The sequence below is a fragment of the Acanthopagrus latus genome, chromosome 23 (genome assembly GCF_904848185.1).
Source record: "Acanthopagrus latus isolate v.2019 chromosome 23, fAcaLat1.1, whole genome shotgun sequence".
In the NCBI taxonomy this organism is placed as follows: domain Eukaryota; kingdom Metazoa; phylum Chordata; class Actinopteri; order Spariformes; family Sparidae; genus Acanthopagrus; species Acanthopagrus latus.
In genome coordinates, this window is record NC_051061.1 from 4,102,250 (window position 1) to 4,123,166 (window position 20,917).

Here is a 20,917-nt window from a genome sequence, read left to right on the forward strand (position 1 = left end):
GCTGAAGGAGGATGGATGTACTGTCGAGAGAACTCTATTTTGTTGACATGGCCAAAAGTATGTAGACAAACATTACACTTATACAAGATTGGTGTGCTATAAGCGTCAATTATTTCCCCCTTGCAAGTGAGGCATGGGAAGGGAGTGACAGAGAGATGTTTTTCGTGATTCAGCAGTCAAAAGGGAGATAAAGGTGAAGCAAAGATAGCAGGGGGAGGGAGGCGAGGACAGGAAAGGGTGAGCGGATGGGAGTAAAGATGTATGAAGGGAGGAGAGGGAGAAGAAATCACAGAGAAAGCAAGGCAGATACGGAGGGGAAGATGAGAGGGTAGACGAGAGTAATTGATCAGGTAATAGAATCAGAAAGATGGGCTGGCCTGTTGGCTTCATCTGGGAGTCAGGATAGCACGCATGCACACACACACACACACACACACACACACACACCCATCCATACACACACTTTACTCTCATCCTCCCTGCTCAGAAACAGATGTGTCAGGATCACACATGTATGAGGGAGCACACTGGAGAGCTTCACAGAGTTGGGGTGTGTGTCTGTGGAGAGACAGCAAGGATATGATGTGTGTATTTATAGTAAATGAATTCAGCTGGCTGCACCTTTGACTTCCTCTGGCACGCTCCGAACAATACTCATCTGTGTGCATAGTGTGTGTGTTCGTGTGTGTGTGCGTGTGTTTTTGTGTGCGTGTGTGTATTGGCCGCATTGCATTCTTTGCTTGTACATGTGTTTATGACGTGGTTGTGTTTACACATCCGACACTGCATGCAAGCGTGGTTGCATGTTTACATGTTTGTCCATCATGTGATGTCCTCCAGTCTGAGAGCGTTCAATTACTTGACTGCTGCCGTCCCATAATGCAGCTGTCAATCAATGAAATCGTCCCACGGCAACATTCTGAGTGACAGGGGATCCAGGGTCAATTAGGGAGCAAGAGGGGGAGAGAGATTACATAGACAGTTTGGTCATTAGTTCTAATCTGTTTCAGACTAATCAAGTTCAAGTTTAGGCGACATTAAAACAGAATAATAGATTAACGGGATACAATGTGAAAATGTGTTTATTTTAAGTTTGTTTAGGGTAGGCATTAAAAGGCATTTAAAGAAATAGAGCTACATTTTAAGATGCAATATGTAAGAATTGGCCGTTTGTTAAATTCATACGCCAAAAAAATAGGGGGCAGCAAATCAAGACTGTAACTGCTAACTGTTGCTGCTGTTAGCTAGTTTGCTCGGTTAGCAGCTGATATAACTGTGTTAAGGCCCACAACAGGGGCAACCCAGCAGCGATGGAGCCAGAATATAATGTGAAAACTGATATTTTTTCACATTATGTTGATACATTAAGAATATTATATATGTTTTTCTTGTTTTAAATGAAACTGTGTACATATTGCTGATTTAAGAGCCTTCTTAATGACCCTGTCCTTTTGTTTTAAGACATTCTTTTCATGTGTCTGATATATTTATGCTCACAAAAAGTTGAATTACATTGTTATGAGTATCTTAAAATTATATCTGCTCCTTCTCTTTTACTGAAAATCCTTTAATTCACTTGAATGAAGTCCATTCTCACTGTACTGTAGACTTCAAGCTTCCGTACCTCACTGATGCACATTGCAAGATTGTCTTTCAGACTATTTGTCGTGTCTCAAATCCAGCACATGTTTAGTGTTGAAACTTTGACCAAAAACCCACAAGTGGTCCCAGCAACTCTGAAATACAGAGCTCACACGAATCCTTAGCGACTCCGTAAAGACACTCCCACGCAGAGTTTAAAAGCCTGCCAACTCCCCTCCAGTTAGTTAGAACTGAAGAAGCCTCTCGGGTGAGAGGTGAAATGTCTTCAAAAAACTGAAACACATCCAGTTGCCTATGATACAGCATCTAGATTCACCATGACCTGGATGACTGAGAACCTTCATCAGCTTGTTTACTCTTTCTGCAGATCAGTCATCAGTTGTTTTCTGTCCATAGTTGTTTGCGGAAAATAGTAAAAACGGCCATTGTGATTTACTCAAGACAAACCAAAAACCAAAGATATTCAGTTTACTATCCTGCATGAACAAAAAATGCAATACCCACAGCTGAAAAGCATGAGCCAGCGAATGTTTGGTATTTTTGCTCAAAAATTTCAATCAGTTATCAAGATAATTGGAGATAAACTTGGAGTCAATCTAATAATTAATTAATTGATAATTTCAGCTCAAAATATATTGATTTCTACAACTGCATTTAAATTGTTTATCGGTATGTCTTTCTTAGTTTATATGACCAGCGTTAACTCATTGGGCAACTTTCATTACTGTGTAACATAATGACCTGCAACCGACTCAATCTAAAGGCCCCCACACACCACCCAGACTCAAACCAACAGCCAGCTGTCTTTATCCGACCACTCCATTGCCTCTCGTCTGACCCGTTCGGCAGAAAAGTTGCATGGAAACATACCACCTCGACGGCTGCCAATTACATAATAGAGTGTATGTTCTGCGCTTACACGATATCAGGTGGCGCTAGTCTCGTGCCAGTAATCAAAAACATGAAATGACAGAGCGGCGTGCATAGAAAAACAAAGCGCACACAGTATTCGGCCCCTGCCACACACCGCACTGATTCACTAGCACACCGCCAGTCAGAATGGTCATACAGCTAGCATACAACCAATCAGAGTATCCAATGGCCCAGAAGGCCAACAGCCAATGCTCTCAGACTTCGCATGTTGAATTGGAGCCGATGCTGTCCACGCGGTCCTAAAAACTTCCAACGCAGCTGAACACACTGAACAGATTTGTTCCCGAACTCGTCTGAGTCTCCCCAAATGCTTCAGACGGCCAACAGCTCGCTCGGTGTGTTTCAGGCTTAAGAGGAAAAAATATACTTTATGTTGAAATACTTTCAACTCAGTACTCTCTTTTCCTCGTTGAAAATGTTTTATTTGCTGTGAGTACATTCATGCATCTGTCTTTAGGCATTCAAAGGCTTTTCCTTGATCTACTGTAACTTGTCACTCTGGAAGAAAATTTCTGCATAATGAATAATTGTAAAAAATTGATGCTGCTCTAGAGATGCAGTTGAAAGCCCCATCAAAAGACACTAAGTTATTTTTTCTTTGCAGAACGACTAAATCCAAACATGAACTTATTTTTAAAGGGGGACTGGCTTCCATAAAGCCCTCCATGTTTAACATTTGAATTAAAGACTTAAAAAAGACAAACTAAAAGTTGAACCAATTCAGGATGTGCATTATACTCCAAAATCTGTCTGAACCAATTTGTCACTGCTGTGTTTGATAAATGAGACCCACAAAACTGTGCACTGCAGCTCTCCATTATAGATCAAACTAATTACTCTCCGCAGCTACAAGACGGCCAAGTTTTCAGCACTCCGTAAATCAATGCACAATTATATATTTCTTTATAATATGTTTGACTAAAATTATCCACAACAAAAACCTCAATTAGAATCATTAATTTGTGGCATGAATGCTGCCATTTATCCATGGTGTCTTGCTGCTTAGCGTTAATGTGTTTGTGTTTTGTTTACCCATCTATGATTATGACTGCACTGCATTCTGTTTTAATAGCTTACCGCTCCCTTTTGCTTCACTTTGATATACATAGAGCTCCCTGGGAAATGGGAATCAGGCTGTTTGAGAGAAGGTTAAAATACACAATTAGTGTGTTTACTACCAGCAGCCCATATGGGTCGACGGCGAGGAGAGACGGCCTATACTTACAGTAATTAATGAGTTAACCGTGGTAATGAACTGGAGCTATTTCACTGCATTGAGCTCAGCTGATCTGGGTGCAGGCGTCAGCTGGATGTGAGTGGAGGAGTCTCCATGAAGTCACATTTGCTCACTGAGAGGAAGCAGATGTTGTTTCAGACAATCTGGAAATAAGGATGTCACACTCTCACACTGTCACCACGCTCATTACGGCAATATGAATGCATGTTTGTGTGCGTGTGGGTGCATGTGATCCTGAATCCTTGCTTTGGGTGTGTGTACAGCACACTTCTCCATGTACAGGGAGAGCTAGAGGATGCTTGTTGCTTAGCAACCACCTCTATGCAACCCACTGCTCCCTAGCTGTGTGTGTGTGTGTGTGCGTGTGTGTGTGTGTGTAGGGAGGGAAACCATGAGCAGAGTTAGGCTGCAGGCTGAGGTGTTGCAGCAATATCATGAAATCAGTATTTTCCCACAGTTCTGCTGCGGCAAGATGGGAAATTGTGAAGTTAATCATTTTGTGTGTGTTGTGTTGGTGCTGTGCGTGTATGTGTGTCTGCAGCAGGCACATATTAAGATGAGCAGCAGGTATACAGTAGCACATAATCCATTCCTATTTATGTGGAGGGGTTTCTCCCTTTAGAAGTGGTTTTATGTTTTTAACACGTACAGTATGAAAACTGTAGACAACCATAGCTGACCCATTTCACTCATGTCAAAGTCGTGTACAAGTCAAACTTCTGGGCGGCCATATTGGGGACGTTAATTCAAGCTGTCAAATCTGATAAAATCATTTAAAATGTTGTTCACTTTGTGCCAAAATGAGGTTTAAAATGTTTTTTTCTCCACGACACCAACACCAGTCTGTTGAACAGGCTCGGTATATATGAATCACACAATTAGCTTTAGGTTAGGACGGGTGGGACATGTGTCAAACTGTCGCCCTCTCTGGCATTACAGACTTCTCTATTTCAATTGATAGTTTTTGCTTATTAGATCTCTGTACAGGACAGTGTGAGTGTATACAGACTGGGCTTGACTGACAGCTCCTTGGGGACCCTTGGGCCTTACTTCACCTACAACAAGGAAGTAACCATTATTAGTCACTGTTAACTGAATGTGTGAATTTTGACACTAAAATGTTATCTTTTGTCATAAATTTAGTGTAAACAGTTGAAACAGTGTGTTCAAACAGCTGTTGGGAGTTAAGATGGGTTAGTTTTGTTGCTCCTGTCGTGGTGGAACAAATGACCCTGTTATTATTTTTGTTGGTCCGCAGAGTTTTGCTCTTTCAAGTAATTCCCAGCTTATCTCAGCCTAACTCAGGATCTAATTATCCAGAGTAACTGAAAACACCAGTGTGCAGGGCTATTAAACAACAATATACCATAGTCGGCACTCATTCTGCGCTTACCGTTTATTGCAAAACAAAAAAATGCACATCTTGGAGTCTTACGCTGCATAACATCATCACATTCTATCAGTATTATAAGTGGAAAAAAGTCCAAATATTAAAAAAAAAATCATCTCATAAATTCTACGTAAGCCTGCCTGCATCCCACGCAGTATGACCTGTTTCCATCTGAGTGTTGGTTACTGAGATGGAAACAGCAACAGATGTGGGACTAACACCAAAATTATCACCAATTCCCGCCGCTACGCCATTCCTGGCTGGAGTCAGCCGTTGGCGGGACACCGAGTTCCAGTAGTGCTGCGATTTGATCTATCAACCCACTTTTGGAGCATCTGTGCATGTTTTATAATAGTTGGCTCACATCTGCTCTTGAAAATGCATGTTGGCAGCTACAGCTGGGTTTGACACGGCGTACAGCAGGTGTTTACTCATTGGTTGGCTTTATTTTTCAGATTTTACAAGTTAATCATGAAAGAAAATGGGTGCAGATATGTGAACAGCTTGTCATGAGTATATGTAAGTCATATACTATATGCGCATTTTCAACGTGTTTAACATGTTATAACCAATGAAGGGTTGCATTTGACTATGTAACTGTGGGCGTGTCTGTGTTTGATTGTGTGTGCTTTTGTCTGTGTGAGCTGTGAGCAGATGGTGTGTGTGCTACCTGCTCTGGAAGTGTTGATGGCGGGAGTGGGGGGCCAAAGAGGGTCAACGAGGATCAAACAGCTCCTGCAGTTACCATGCTGACACACACAACCCCACACACACACACACACACACACAGTTAATCTGTCCGGTAGTGTTTATATTCTGAAAAAATTATTAACGCCACTTCATCATTGTGGGACACTGAGTTATGTGCTTGCTATAAATCACTGTAATGTGTGTGTGTGTGTGTGTATGTGTGTGTGTGTGTGTGTGTGTGTGTGTTTGGATTTGGATGTGAAGTCGCCTGTCACTGTGTCTGTATACATTCATGATGCAGCACTTTGTGTGAATGGCTGTGCACATGGCTTTTCTGTGCGTGTACATCTGGCAGGCAGCGGATGCTTTTGGCGATGCTCCCACTCTTACCCACTCTGTCCTTATATGATGTCGCGTTTGAAGACTCTGTCCTTATTTGATGACACGGGGCCGGCCGTGTCCTTTTATGATGTAAGAAAATGAAGAAGGGGGGGGTCGCTGAGTGCACTGAGTCTGAAGCAAAACAACTATTCAACCCACACACAAGCGCACAGGCCTCAAGGACAGAGATCCTATTTGTTAACTGGATAAAAACCAGCTAGCTGTGACCAAGTCAGCTTGTGTATTTTCACATTTGTTTGAGGAATTGTAAGGAAGGTGGGGTTATTTTGGATACCCAGCGCCCTTCTTCTATATTGTTAGTTAGACATCGTCCAAATGTTTTCCCTAAATGTCCAAACGCAGAGAAATCCATAACTTTATTCAAGCTAACAGTGCATTTTATTTGGTCTACTGTTGCTTCAGCTTACCAAAGACAGTCAGAGTAAGGAAGGAAGATGACACACAAGTCTAAGAATAAAGTGACGTAACTTCAAAATGTTGTCTTGACTGTGAACACTGCTGCTTGAGTTGCATTGATAGATGCAATGATGGCTGAAAGAAGATAATGACTTCCTGTTTTATTTCACATTCAGTGAGTTTTTCAGAGATGTTTCACTAACAACAGCTTCCTGCTGTGAACAGAAACATACACAACAGATGTGAGAGTGAAATAAAACAGTACAGAAGTGGATCGTAAAACCAGGACAATGCTAAAATGCTAAAACGTTTAATAGAGCTGAGGAGAGTCACAGATCCTCGTGTCGTCTTCATAACTTAATCTCAGTGGGTCTCTCTCTGTCTTCTACCCCACCGCATGTTAGCTTGGTGACTGCTAACAATTGTCCATGTACACAAAATGTAGGAATAGGATTACAAAGAGAAAGGTAAAAACCCATCTTGCCAGTTTCTGTCTTTTCAGAGGTCAATTAAGGGACATTTCAGAGTTTAAACCATAGTCACGAAAGGTTAAACCAGCATGAGAGTGTCGTTTTACAACAGTCCTGATTTTGTTCTGCTGGGGGACGTTCAAGCGCATAGAGTCTACCACCTTAATAATGCAGGATAAGTGCATGGAGAAGGACCCTGCTACGTCTGCCAGTGTAATTTTAGTTCTTGAATCGAGGAACAGAAAGGCAACAATTGCATGACACAGAAAAAGCAGTGCTATCGCTTTACTCATTTTGCAGACATGGAGGGATGGGTGGCACAAGAGTAATGGAGAAAATGGAGAAAGAAAGGTGGAGGGGTGAGGAAAACAGTCAGAGGAGGGGAAATGGGGACAGATCGATCAGGGCCAAGACAACAGGTCTACTTTCAGGGGAGTACTCCAGAGGCCAGCGCACTGTTTTCCATCCCGGCTGCCAGGAAGAGTGAGAGAGAGAGAGAGAGAGAGAGGAAGGGAAAAGACATTTAGAGACAGGAGAAAAGCAGAGAGCTAACATCATAAGCTAACATGATGATTTCCTTTCCTTTCCTATCATTTCTGTAATGTAAATGTCTGTCATGTGATAGAACATAATAAACTCCCTTGTTCAAAAGGACAAAAGACTTCCCCAGGACAGATATTATATAACAGCACAGCATATTAAGAAAGGCAGTGACACTGTTCCCTTTTCCTCTCCCATGAGGATTCATTCAGCCCACTGTAGCTGGGGGTAAGAAAACAGAAAATCAGCAGACTGCAAATAATCCCCCCTGCAAAAAGCCACATGGACTCCACTTTTACCCTCTCTGCCTCTATTTCATATTTGGATATATCTAACCTTTTCTAATATGCACACTGGCTCATGCATAGGCACTACAAGCTTGATCTCACCATGACTTTCAGCTCGTCTTGACCTTTGACCTTTGGGGTATGTTAACAGGAGGCAACCGATATCCCTTCAAGACTTTGGCTTGGTGGATTGGTTTTCCCCAGAGTTACACACATACATAAAAGGAAACCTAATCTAAAATTTAAGATTTGTAATAATGTAAATAACTACAAATCCAGTCATATACATAATCTTACTCAACAGTATGTTCTGCAGTTTCATTTGTCTAAGGATAGAAGTTGTTTGCCAAGGGTAAATATTTAATTTCACTGCTGGGAGGCAATGAACAGAACATTTTCTTAAGAGTAATTCCTGAAGGTGGCACAGAAAGTGTCACCAAAAGTCAGGTTGTACTAAATGTATGAGTGAGTGTGAGTGAGCATGTATGAATGAGTTCAATTTCCTGCTTTTATAGATATTTTTGTGCCATGATATTTAAAACAATTTCCTGTTGATCACACTGCATATTTCGACATGTATGTCATTCACACTGCATCACTCACTGTTTTACGAGCTCTGATGCTCCAGTCCATCATTTGCCGTATTTGGTATATATGTAAATTTGCTGCTTCTCAGTCTTAACCCACTTCCTTATTTTATATTCTTCAATTTCTATTCTTATTTTTTCTTTTAAACTTATAACTGAAGGCAGTATGCCAACATCATGACTCGCACACATAGAAAACCATACCCCAGGGTTGAACAGTTTTAATTGACTGGTTGGATTGCCTCCAGCATATTCAGAGTTTTTTTTTTTTTTTTGCTGTTGTTGGAGAGTTTATTTTCCATTTATCCCCCAAATTGTTTATAGCCAAACTGAATACGGCAATGGTGGTAGATATTTGTATTGTATCCCTTCACTTTGGACTGCAGATACCGTCCTCACAGCAGGCAGGTCTAGTCTGGTGTGCAGGAGATATACATAAGGGTGCTGTCAGATGCTTTGACAGTGACTGGGATAGGCGTGAAGTTAGAGCACTGTTCAACTTCACTGCAGCCATGTTTGAAGTAAAAAGGGAGAAGCAGATGGTTTATGTGTTTTTTTTTGCATGTCTGTATACTCTAACTGCGCATTTAAGCGTCCATTTAGTTTTTGTGTGAACATCAATGTGTTAAAGTTCTTACTGTGTGCGTGTGTGTGTCGATCCAGTATGATTTGCGCTATGTGGGTGTGGAGTTTTTGGACTGTTTTTGAGAAATGTGTGTTTTTTGGTTGGCTGGCTTCACCATAACCATGGTTTCACTGTTTGTTATGACTGTCTCCCGCTATGTTGCTGTCCAGCATCTCTGAGCAACACACACACACACACACACGCGCACACACACACACTGTATGGTGTGAGTAAGTGTGCGTGTGTTCAGCCGATTGGTCTCTAAATTGTTCAGCCTGATTAGTCTACCGAGAATAATCAATATATTCACTTTACATTGTTCACACTGCTCACAGGACTGTTTAAAGCTCATTGTGGTGCAGGCTTAAACAAATGAACCTCTGCTCAGTTTTACTGTGATATTCCCGTTGCTGGCCGTTCTTCTTATGTAGTCACTGTTTGGAATAAACAGCATGAAATTATTAATGACCTGTCATGTGTTACCAATCACCAAGAGTTCATACTTTTTTCAAAAACATTTTTACAATTGGTTTTTAAGAACATTTATATTTTTTCTTTAAACACATTGTCTGTGGTCTGTGTTCCTTCCTTAACACGTGTTAGCTATTCTTGTTTTTCTTTCTCTTTGGTATGATGGATTTCATGCACAACTACACAATCCTGAACATCAATAGACATCCGCTCACCACTTAGCCCTGATGTTCAGCTGGAAAAATCCATGACAGAAGAGGCAGGGATTCATTAGTTTAATGAGTGTAGCCCTGGTAGACTTTAGCCAAGTTCAGCCACAAAACATGTTGCACGTCGGACTCCGACAGGCAAATTGCCCTCACTGCTTTCTACTATGACTCTTCCCACGGCTGCAGATGAATAAACCCCGTCCCCATACAACAGTTGTCCACTTGTAGCGTCACAGTTGTAACTAGACACAAGCGGGTCCATCAAGCTTTGGATTTAGTAAGAGGGATCCTTGGCATTTAGAGTTTGGATGGATTTCTTTTTTCTCACCCTCTCTATAACCCAAAGCACAACAGCAGAAGTGTAAGGAACAGATTAAACAGAGTGTTTATCTGCCCCTATGTGATCTGCAATCATTAGCATGCCCAGTAAGTCAAAGAGCTCACCATGTAAGACTAGCTACACACTGTAATGTTTCCACACTGTCATTGATGCTATCAGACTCTGGGCTAATGCTAGCGGCTCTCTTTATTAGATTGTAGGAAGTTTATGCTCCAGTAATCCCAGCAACACCTGTTACTCCCGAAGCAATTTTTCAGTTGCCGGTTTATGTCAGAAGTTCTGTTGACAAATGGACCAATGACTAAGCAGTCAAATGGGGTCATGTTTGAAACAAACGGTCTAATCTTCAGTTTTTCCTTCACACTCTTAAAAGAAGTTTCCAAGTCTTAGAGTAATTTTATTTATTTATTTTTTATTTTTTAGATTAGCGTGCTGGCAAATCTCTGTGCAGCAGACGTAATTTCAGCCACCACAAGCGAGGGTCACCAGCTGGAAATGACAAGTCTACTTCTCTCTTTTTTCTGAAATCACTGACCCATGGTTTAGATAAAAATATTATGAATTTAGATGGTATATTTCCTGCGTGAGAAGTAAAAACTTCCCTCGGTGTAGGGAAAGCTAGCTCTGCCAATTTAGGAAATCACAAAATGACATGGACCATGGACAGTTTAAGACAATGTGCAGCCACACTCCCACTCACATCAGTCCCTGTCAAAGACACCATCAGATTAAACAAGGGAATTTTCATCCCATTCATGAGGGCGTGTGTATTTTCCTGTCACATAACGGGCGACTTATGACCAGGGGTCAGGTTTGATGGTCTGCTGATGTAATATAGTCCAAAGGTCATGGTTGACTGCTGCTGCTAGACAGATGTACAGATGTGGAGGACCACTAACAAAGACTAATGTGTGTGTGTGCATGTGTGTGTGTGTGTGTGGATGTGTTTGTTCTTTTTTGGGAAGAAGCCATTGTATAGTTCTAAATGGTTTTAAAGTTTTAAAATCGTTTTATCCTCGTTTGTCTTTGTTTTGTCTCAAAATGTATCACGTCAGTTTCTCCGACATCTTTAACTTCTTTTCCTCGACGTCACCACTTCTTTGTATTTGTGCATGTTAGTGGATCTATGGTTCACCACTCTCACAACAAGCACACGCACACACAGGATGTAGATAGTGCCTTTGAAAGCTCTTGGTCCTTGTGTGTGTGTGTGTGAGTGAATCCCTGCATTTAGCGGCCAGAAATAGCCTGTTAGGAAATCAATGTTCCTCTCCCAGTGGCGCTGGGAGCTGTCTCCTCCACAATAGAGGGACTGTCCTGTTTCCTGCACCCTGGAGGCTGTGTGTGTGTGTGTGTGTGGGTGGGTGTGTGTGTGTGTGTGTGTGTGTGTGTGTGTGTGTGTGTGTGTGTGTGTGTGTGTGTGTGTGCATGAGTGTGCGTGAATGTGCATGGGCGCACTATGAAAGAGAGAAAGTAGGAACAGAGGGTACAGACTCATCTAGGCTGGGCCTCAGTGCTGCATCATGAACCAACATGAACCAAATGAGTTTCACTTTCTGACTTCCTCTGCCTGTAATACATCACTCTGCATATGTGTTTAAAGGCATTTAGAGTGTCTAATTAGCAGTGTCATATCATGAGAGAGGTCATCTATGCTGCTGTTAGTTTCCTCACCTGTGAGATTGCTCTGGCAGAGTGCCAGTGGGCCTCCTGTGCTATGATGGATAGAGTGAGAAACAATAGTGACATCATCACTTGACACAGAAAGAGACCCAGAAGCAAACCCCAAGGAAACCATCTTTTGTAGTGGCCTGACTCTGTAATTACAATTAATACGGTGGATAATGTTTTTTGAGCCGTGAAATGACTCATGTCACTGTCAGAAGAACCACAAGTTTAAATTATTTGATCCCAACTCAAGTTGGCTGGCTTGGCTGGCAGTAGTCTGAAGTGCACATGATGTATAGGCCCAACAGCATGGAAGATCATCAGGTCATTTTATAGCGTGTAAAGTTAGCCATTTTAGGTTCATGCACCACTGAGCAGATTTCATTGGACTGAGTGGGGCTGTCTGTACACTAAACTTCAAGCAACTGCCAGCAGCCAGTTAGCTTAGCTCAACAACCTGGCTATGTCAGAAGGTAATAATGTTCGGTTACCAGCAACTCAAAAGCTCACTAATTAACCAAAAGTCATCATTAACCAAAGTGTTTGGTTTCAAGTCTGTCAGTCTGTTTCAAGTGTTTTTGCTCAGCAAAGCTAACTAGCTGCCGTTCAACGTACTGTATGAAAAGGACATTGGTATCTACCAACTCCTCTGATTCTCTGCAAGATAGTGAATTAGCTTCCTTTGCTCTTATCATATATTTCCAGTACGGGGATTTAAATTTGAGAGCACATTCAATTTAAATTCACATTCTCTTCTTTGTGACAGACTTTTATGCGGTTGTGTTGTCTGTTTACAACCTACAGAGCTGTAATGCAGATACATAATGCAACATCACCATCTGTGCTCAAGTGCGGAGTGTTGCAAAAGCCAGTTTAAATGTATTCATGAGGCATTTAACGCACATGTTAGTCTCAAAGTGCTTTTTGAGCCCAGCATGTTGTGTGCTCAGAACCCCAAAACAAAGGGCCTCAAAGATGCAGTGTCCTGTGCAGCACATCATTTTAACATGTAGTTTTTTTTTTGATAATTTTAACAACATATGTTTTCTTAATGTCTTTTTTTAAATGGCCGCGGCTTGTTTGGCTCCGATGTTGTTAGCGGTGCTGGGTCAGGCGTGTGTGAGCTGACCAATTGGAGGATGCTGGGGGTATTAAAGAGCAAGTTCAACACTGATGTGTTGACCCAGTGAGCACTAAAGGATGTACATGTGTTCCATTAGTAACACAGAATACAATTATTAACCTAAATGAGCATAATATGTCCCTTAATAATAACATAATAATGTTATTCTATACTTTGAATTGCCTTGTCTTAATGGTGCCATATGAATAAACTTGTCTTGCCTTGCCTTTCACATAGCAGTTGCACATTTTCTATGTATTTATATTTGTATTGGTCTAGGTTGTGGCCTCTCTATCTGCATTCCAACATGTTTAACCACACAGTAGCAAGCACGCTTTGAATGATGTAGATATTCTACATGAAAGATGTGGTATTATCACCATGGGGGCCTGAACTCGAGGAAATGGCCAAATTATTTCCTGCAAACAGTAGGCGAAAAAATCTGATGGCAATATGACTCATGATAAATGGCATTAACACAGTCAAGAAGTCTTTCATTCTGTAGAAATGGATGAGGAAAATGTGAAAAATGTTGGTTCTTTTGGCCTGAAATGGAACAGAATATATAATCCAGTATTTTACAATGCTGTTGAAAAGCATTACACACAACACTGATATTGTGGGGATATATCATGAAAAGGCATCATCCGGCCATTATTATGATGTACAGGCTTCAAACGTCACGTTAACGTTCCACTTTATTTGTGTTTCAGAGCTCCTCGGCTCTGCGAAGAAAGTGAATGTCAACTTCCAGGACACAGACGGGTGAGTGACTCTTTCCGTTATTGTTCACTCCTTTTCTCACCCTCACTTTCTCCATTCCCGCGAGCCATTCTTACGCACTCCCCTCCTGCTCCTCTCTCCCTCTTTTTTTATTATCCACCCTCTCCTTCTCCCTCTCCCTCTCCCTCTGCCCCGGTCCCATTCATACAAAAGGTGTATTATCCTGGCAGTTTAACTTGTGTCTCTATAGAACTAAAAGCTGGAGGATTAGCCCTGATACCACTCAAGGTTCAGATTAGAATTGCATGTTTATGTGTGGCATACAGATAGTATTAATATCAATAAAAGCCTTGTTTGTAGGTACTTGTTCATGTTTTCTGCTTAAAAAAACCCAATAAACTGCACTGCTATGTTCCAATATCCATCATGCAACAAAATTCCCAATCGACATCTCTTTTCTCTGCAGTTTTAAAAACAGTGCCATATAATGCATCAGTGGAGAACTGTGGCCTACGATCCTAGCAATCTGGGCTCATTGTGTGACACAGAGCATTTAGAGACACAGAGAGCAATTCTGCGTGTTTAAGATGCTGCAGACAAGAACAAAACAGGCTCGCAGCGTAAAATCACATTATTTGTAAAGATGTGGTCTGCTGCTGATGGGATTTTACAAAGAGATGATACAAATGGGTGACAATTTTGGGGAAAGATAAAATAAATGTGTGAGGAAACACAGCAAATACAAATGCTCTGTACAGGACACAAGAGGTCACTGTGAGGTCCAATGTGCCCATGTGCCATTAGACACCCAATCTACACTAGTTACTGTTGAAATGAGATTTCTGTTTTATGAAACATTTTAGTTTAAAACAAATACATCTGAAGAGCCATGTAAATTACAGAAATACAACTGCAGTTTTCATATGCATCATACAGAGTCATCATGTTATTCTCTGTATTTCCAGACTGTGATGTTTGAGTTCGATTTGATGTATAAATGAAAACCAGACTTGCAGAGACTGAGACCTCTTGGGACTTTCATGGTTATGTATTTATTCGTCAGAGCAAGGCCACCATGAAACTGTTAAGAAATACAATTTTATTTATCTGATTTGCTCTGCGGCTCTCTCAGCCATGGCGCCCTCTCTCTGTCTCACTTGCTTGTTTGCACCCTCTCACTCTAGCGTCCACCCCTCATCCGCAGTGATACTATAGTAGTGGCACCCGTCGCTTCCTTGTCTTGTGAACGAGGCATGTGTACCACAAGTTGTAGTTGTTGTGGTGTCTGTCTGACCGATCAGTGAAGTCCAAGTGCTGAGAGTCTTTAAGCAGCCACATTTCCAGTGCAGCTCAGACTGGCTCTGCTGGCATTGTTTGCATTTTACAAGCATAATGCAGCTCATTTATGATGGATGCTCAGGCGGACAATTAAGGCTGTACTTCGTTCCTTTCTAATTAATTATGCAGCAGGCTTTCTTGTCTGAATTTGATATCTGTATTTCCTGAATAGTGCATACTAGTAGAAGGAAATTCCCTCACCTGCTTTATGTCAACAAAAACAGTTCTGAAATATGTCTATAAAGACAAACTGAGTGACAAATTGAATGTGTCATTTAATGTTTAAGCCTGTTCAAAAGAATTGATGCATTTATTCATCGGTAAGTGAATTCCAGGAGACCTGAGCTGGCTCATCTGACACCAACACTGGACCTGTTCCAGATGCTCGTGGTGGCCCTTACTTTTTCCATTAATTTGGCACTCGCAGCACCCGTTCATGCATGGTGCATGACTCTCTGCACAGTGCAGCAGGACACCACAGTGTGGAAATGCAAAATTCCCACAACAGTGAGTCATTCCAGCTTCAGCCATGGTGAGAGTCGTTTAAACTGAGCCAAAAGACCGCAAACTGCTGTGAATAAAGTGGTTTCTGTAAAGATAAAGATCAAAAGTAATCCTCACAGTGCTGCTTTGCCACTTTAAGTGAAACTGAACAGTGTAATCTAATTAGCGTGTTTACTGTTATTGCCTTTCTGCCCCTCTATCCCCCTCCCCCCAACCCTCAGTGTGAAGAGCTCCATATTGGCTGATGCTAACTTGGCTGTGTGTGCATTTCTGCTGAACAAATAAGCCATAGATAAAGTTTATGATAGAAACGCATGGATCAAGTTGAATTTAATTTCATAATGAGTGCACATGGCTAATGAGTCTGCACAAGCATATTCATTTTAGATTCATTTACTCCTCTTGGCAACCGCTTGGAGACGCCTAATGAACTCACTCTGTAAGAAAAAAGGGTCCTAATTGGGATCTTTCAGTACAGATTTTGCTCATCTGCTGTGTGTGTTTACACGTGTGTGTGTGTGTGTGTGTGTGTGGATAGCTTTTCCTAAGTGGTGTCAATCAGCCGGTGTTGCACCATCATTAAAAACCAACAAACGCTAGTCAGTATTTTGCAGGATGGTAAGACAATTAGAAAGCCAGACTTGGAGCGAAGCGGAGCGAGCGGCGATGGAGCGACATGTAGGAGAGAGACAGAGGAAGAAAAAGGTTTGTCACATGGGGACATAGACAGTCTCACGGCAGACTGCAGATCAGATAACAGCCAAGCACTTACTTCTTTGTGAACCCTGGCAAGATGAACCCCCTTGAGACCTGAGAGCACTACAATTATACAATATATGCACAGTATGTAAGAGTGTTGTCACTGCATGTCACTTAGGCTGGATAAGTGGCAGTTAATTGCAAAGATATGTGAAATCGGCAAACATATATATTTCTGTTGTCATTTTCAGCCCCAACTGTAAGTTCAGAGTTAAACACGATGGTTTGACCAATCTGACATTTCTGCTGTGCTTATTGTATTCACTGTGCTGCTCTGCTAGCATCTTTGATATCGACGCAACAGCGGCATCTCAGTTTACCTGATAGTTTGGGATAAATCCAGGATGTCACTTCACTTCAGCACAGACATGGAAGCTGAACATTGTACTGCTAAACAGGGCGGGCGACAAGACCACCTCAAAGAAAAAAAAAAAATTCAAAGACACACTATATTTGAAAAATGTTGGGTGCTTTACATTGCTGTCAGTGAGCTGCATGCTGCAATGCTCAGCAGGCACTTAAATACAGCATATTTGTACCTTCTTTTAGGTGGCTAACATATGTCTTGCTTAGAAAATACAATGCTCAGCTCCCCTCACGATGATGCAGGCTACTTCTCCACATGGAGGGGAGCTGACAGTCATCCACTGCAGGCAATACATTGACTAGGGATAAGTACCTCATACAACCCCACATCGAAAGACCCCAACTATCACTTAAATGAGATAAGAAATCATTGAACAAGAATGTCTTTTAAATAAAGTTAAATTGTATATAACGTATGTGATGCAGGGGTTCTCTCCCAGATAATGGGATTGGATAGGAATGGAGAATAGGAAACATTTTAGAAACAGTAAAGTGTTAACAACACATGGGTGATTAACGCCGCTGGTTGGTTGGTTTCTCTGCTCGGTGATTCTCTGCCTTGTGAAGCTAAAGGGGAAATGATGACACTATCAAAACAACCATTCATGGATAGAGAACGCCTCTATGCTAAGTGATCGCTGCCTTCAAGGTAAATGTGACAAGTGAGTCATCTTAACACTTACAAAGTAGCTTTTTGACAGTATAGCCACAAGGCCTTAGACGTGAGAGAACATTTTACTGGAATAGATTGTCGTCCTTGTTAAGCATAGGCTGGATGAATTCCAGTCTGCGTTAACGCAGCTCCAGGGCACAGCGGAGATATCTTCTCTGAACAGAAAGACATCAACTCTTTCTGAGATGGGATGGAATCTGTGGACTTAATGAGGGTGTGTGTTTTATGGCCAGATAAAACCTGAAGACACACACACGTCACAGGCAGGTTAGCCAGAGACACAAGACAACATGACGTATGAGCTTCCCTCCTTCCTTCTTTCCTTCCTTCCTTGTGCAGCAACGAAACATCATGAAAAGAGTGTGTGTGTATATGTATATATATACATATACACGGAAGGTGTCACTCGAAGGTGGTAAGCAACTGTAAAGGAATGTTTACGCATGATGCTTTTTACATGACAGTGCAGGAATTTCATAGATAAATCTGTTGATGATGTCCTCAAATCCAATATTAGAGCTAGCTTTAGCTTCCTCAGCTATTGTGAGCCTAGCAACCATAGCTGGTCTAACTAATCCTTAGCAGAAGTTTACAGCCCACAAAACCAAATAATACTTATTTTTTACATTGGTGATACTGCAGAAAATATTTAAGAGCTTGAAGCTGGAAACAGAGAAAATAAACATTTTACTGATTTATTGACCATCAAAAGTAGTTGCAGCTCTGACTTGTAGTTGGATATATAGACAGCTAGCTATTTGTATAAGGAATTTTTAATAGAAGGTTTCAGAATACCTTTGCACAATAAATATAAAGCTGCATGTTCGCTCAGCTTATAGCTTGGTGCAGTGACTCAGCCTGAGGACCACAGACTACATGAAAGTAACATGATTGACTCAGCTTTGCTCTGCAAGATGGACAATGCTAAGTAGGTGTTCATCAGAGAAACGATGAAAGACGAAATCCCCCCGAGGACGGAGCTGTGGAGGGAAACAGCGAGATTGTTAAAGGCTGAAAAGTGGGAGGAGGAGCGAGCAAGAGAGGGCTGTGGAGGAAGATGGATAGAGGGAGGAAGAGAGAGGCGATTTGTGAAGGAGAAGTGCGGTATAAATATTGCATGGCGGGTTTTACTACTTGGCAAAAGCGAGGGCTTTCCTCCCCCCTCCTCCTTACCCATACATGCAGCCCCATGACACACTCTGTAGGGCTGCACACACACACACACACACACACACACACACACACACACACACACACACACACACACACAGTGTTTTACTTAGCCTTGCGGAGCATTGTGTAACGTTATCCCTGTGTAACCCTGAAGGAGGAAGGATGGGGAAAGAAGACGCAGTTGTTGCTGAGATGCAGAAGTGGGTGACGACACATGCGCAGTGAGACTGCTCGCTGTTTGTTGTCATAAGAGGGATCAAGGTGTCAAGTTATGGCTGCACCGAGGTCCATGGGCGCTGACATCTTCACTAAATATTTTATTGTGAGGTTTCCAGTTAAAGGTGCCCTTTTCAGTTTTGGGCAAGACATTTTTTTTAATCGGAGGAGAAAGATCGTCATCGGCTGAGCAAATTGAACAAACAAACTCTCTTTGTTTTCATGATTGAAAATAAAACTGGATAAACAAACTGACTTTCAAAGACTACACAATTTCATACTGTTTACTTTGTGTATGTGTGGCGGACCCTGCCACCTTTTCAGCTCCAAACAGTGTTCTGGGGACCTTATTTTCCTCTGAGAACAGCCTTTCTGTTTCACTGTGGTTACACTTGTATTATTATCTCATTAATTTTGTAAATATTAATATTCTGAATTTGAATTACATTGTGCCCCTTGAAGGCTTCTATAAAGTGCTTGCACAATGTCACAATAATGGTTTAGAATTGTACTACTGATTATATATTTCAGTGCTTTAATGACAAGTAAACTCAGTGTGCTTAACATTGAAATATATACAGAGACAAGAAGACATGTGGAAGGATTTACTATAAATGTACCTAAGAATAAGGCACTGCATCACTGTGTGGCTTGTAGAGCAAGACTGCAGCCAAGCTTGTGACAGTCCTTTATGTAATCTGTGGCGTTAACTGCACAGCAGACCTTTCTTCTCTGATTTAGCCTTAAAGGCAGTGCTTCCAAAAACAACTTGAAATGTAGTGCACTTACAGAACAGCCATTTTATTTGCAGGCACCGTCAATAAACATTTTTATAAGTACGCAAACCATGTTATCTTAAACTACTACAAATGATTCATTTTAACTGGCATTGCAAGGATTTATTTTGCAATGATTTTTATGTTGTTAAATGTTTTTTTAAAGGCCTTATTGGACCTCCTTGATGCTTCTTAAGAAATGTTAAGCCCCAGGTGCACTTCATGCAGTTATTTGTGTTTTCATTTATTCAAACTAAAATGGACCATAGCTTAGTGGATATCTCTGTTTCCTTACAGCATGGAGGTAGAAATAATGGATGGAAATATACCATTGAGCTGATTTCTAAGGGTAAATGTGGACCCTGACCCTGTGGACCAGTTTTGGGCTCTTTGGTTTAATGTATTGCCTTAAACAAGTGAGCTCTGTAATATTGAAATGGGTGTATGGTTTAATAAATAGTAGTAGAAGATACGTGACTGTGCTCAAAGTACGAGGCACACACACGCTTAAACACACTATTAAAGTGAAAAGGAAAAAACTGATCACAAGTTGAGGGAAGTGAGAAGCGTCTGACGTAGTTAACAACACTGTACCAGCAGCCGAGGCAACACAGGGTGTCACAAGTATTGATCATCAATGACTAGAACACTGTTTCTTCAACAGATGCTGAAATGTCAGTGTCCTTAACCTGTGAAGTCTGAGCAGGGCCCAGTTGGACTAGTTTTTGAGCACCTATGGTAACATGTAGGTTAAATATAGAGTTTGGTACTTTAAAAAATGAAATTTAATTGTGGCAGATGGTGCCCAAATGTGCCAAAAATGGAGATTCTGCCTGAGTACTCTGTATTAAAACATCTCAGATTTTGTTCTGATTCACTTTATTAGCATAAATGTTGGCAGAGGTAACATCCAGATGTTCTGCTATGGTCTGTTAGAGATTTGGAGTTGGAGCTGCATCATTCCTCTGGGATATTCCTTCTTAAATTGTAATATGCCATGTGTCAACTTAATTTACTTGGACCCAGTGACATATACACTTGTACTTACACATCTAAAAATGTATTTAAAGTGTTTTCTTTATTATGTTACCTTGACTAAGATGGACCTTGTAGTTGCAGAGATACAATCTGTTAATTTTCGAGCAGAGACACAAACTAGAGGCTAGTTCTTAACAGGTTAATAGGTGGGTCAGTTTGACCTGTGTTTTCAGCTGTGAATAACACACAGTGGTAAACTGCGGGAAATCACTAAGTATTTATTTAAATACTGTACTTACGTTCTGCGTGAAAAGCTGCGTGACATGACAGGTATAAAAGAATATAGATACAAGAATATGCAACAATAACAAAATACAAAGAAAGAAAACAAAAATAATTGCAATAATCTGCATAAATGCAGAAATTAAAAATGATAATTGA

The 20,917-nt window shown here is 41.2% G+C and overlaps 1 protein-coding gene across 6 annotated transcripts in view; it reads left to right on the top strand.

Moving 5' to 3' along the window:
• Nucleotides 1-20,917, top strand: part of caskin1 (CASK interacting protein 1) — a 102,760-nt gene that overhangs the window by 38,348 nt on the left and 43,495 nt on the right. For all 6 annotated transcript variants that reach the window (XM_037089166.1, XM_037089167.1, XM_037089169.1 and 3 more), the window contains exon 2: nt 13,684-13,735. In XM_037089166.1, coding sequence (XP_036945061.1) covers nt 13,684-13,735 — 52 coding nt within the window. The remainder of the gene's footprint in view (nt 1-13,683; nt 13,736-20,917) is intronic.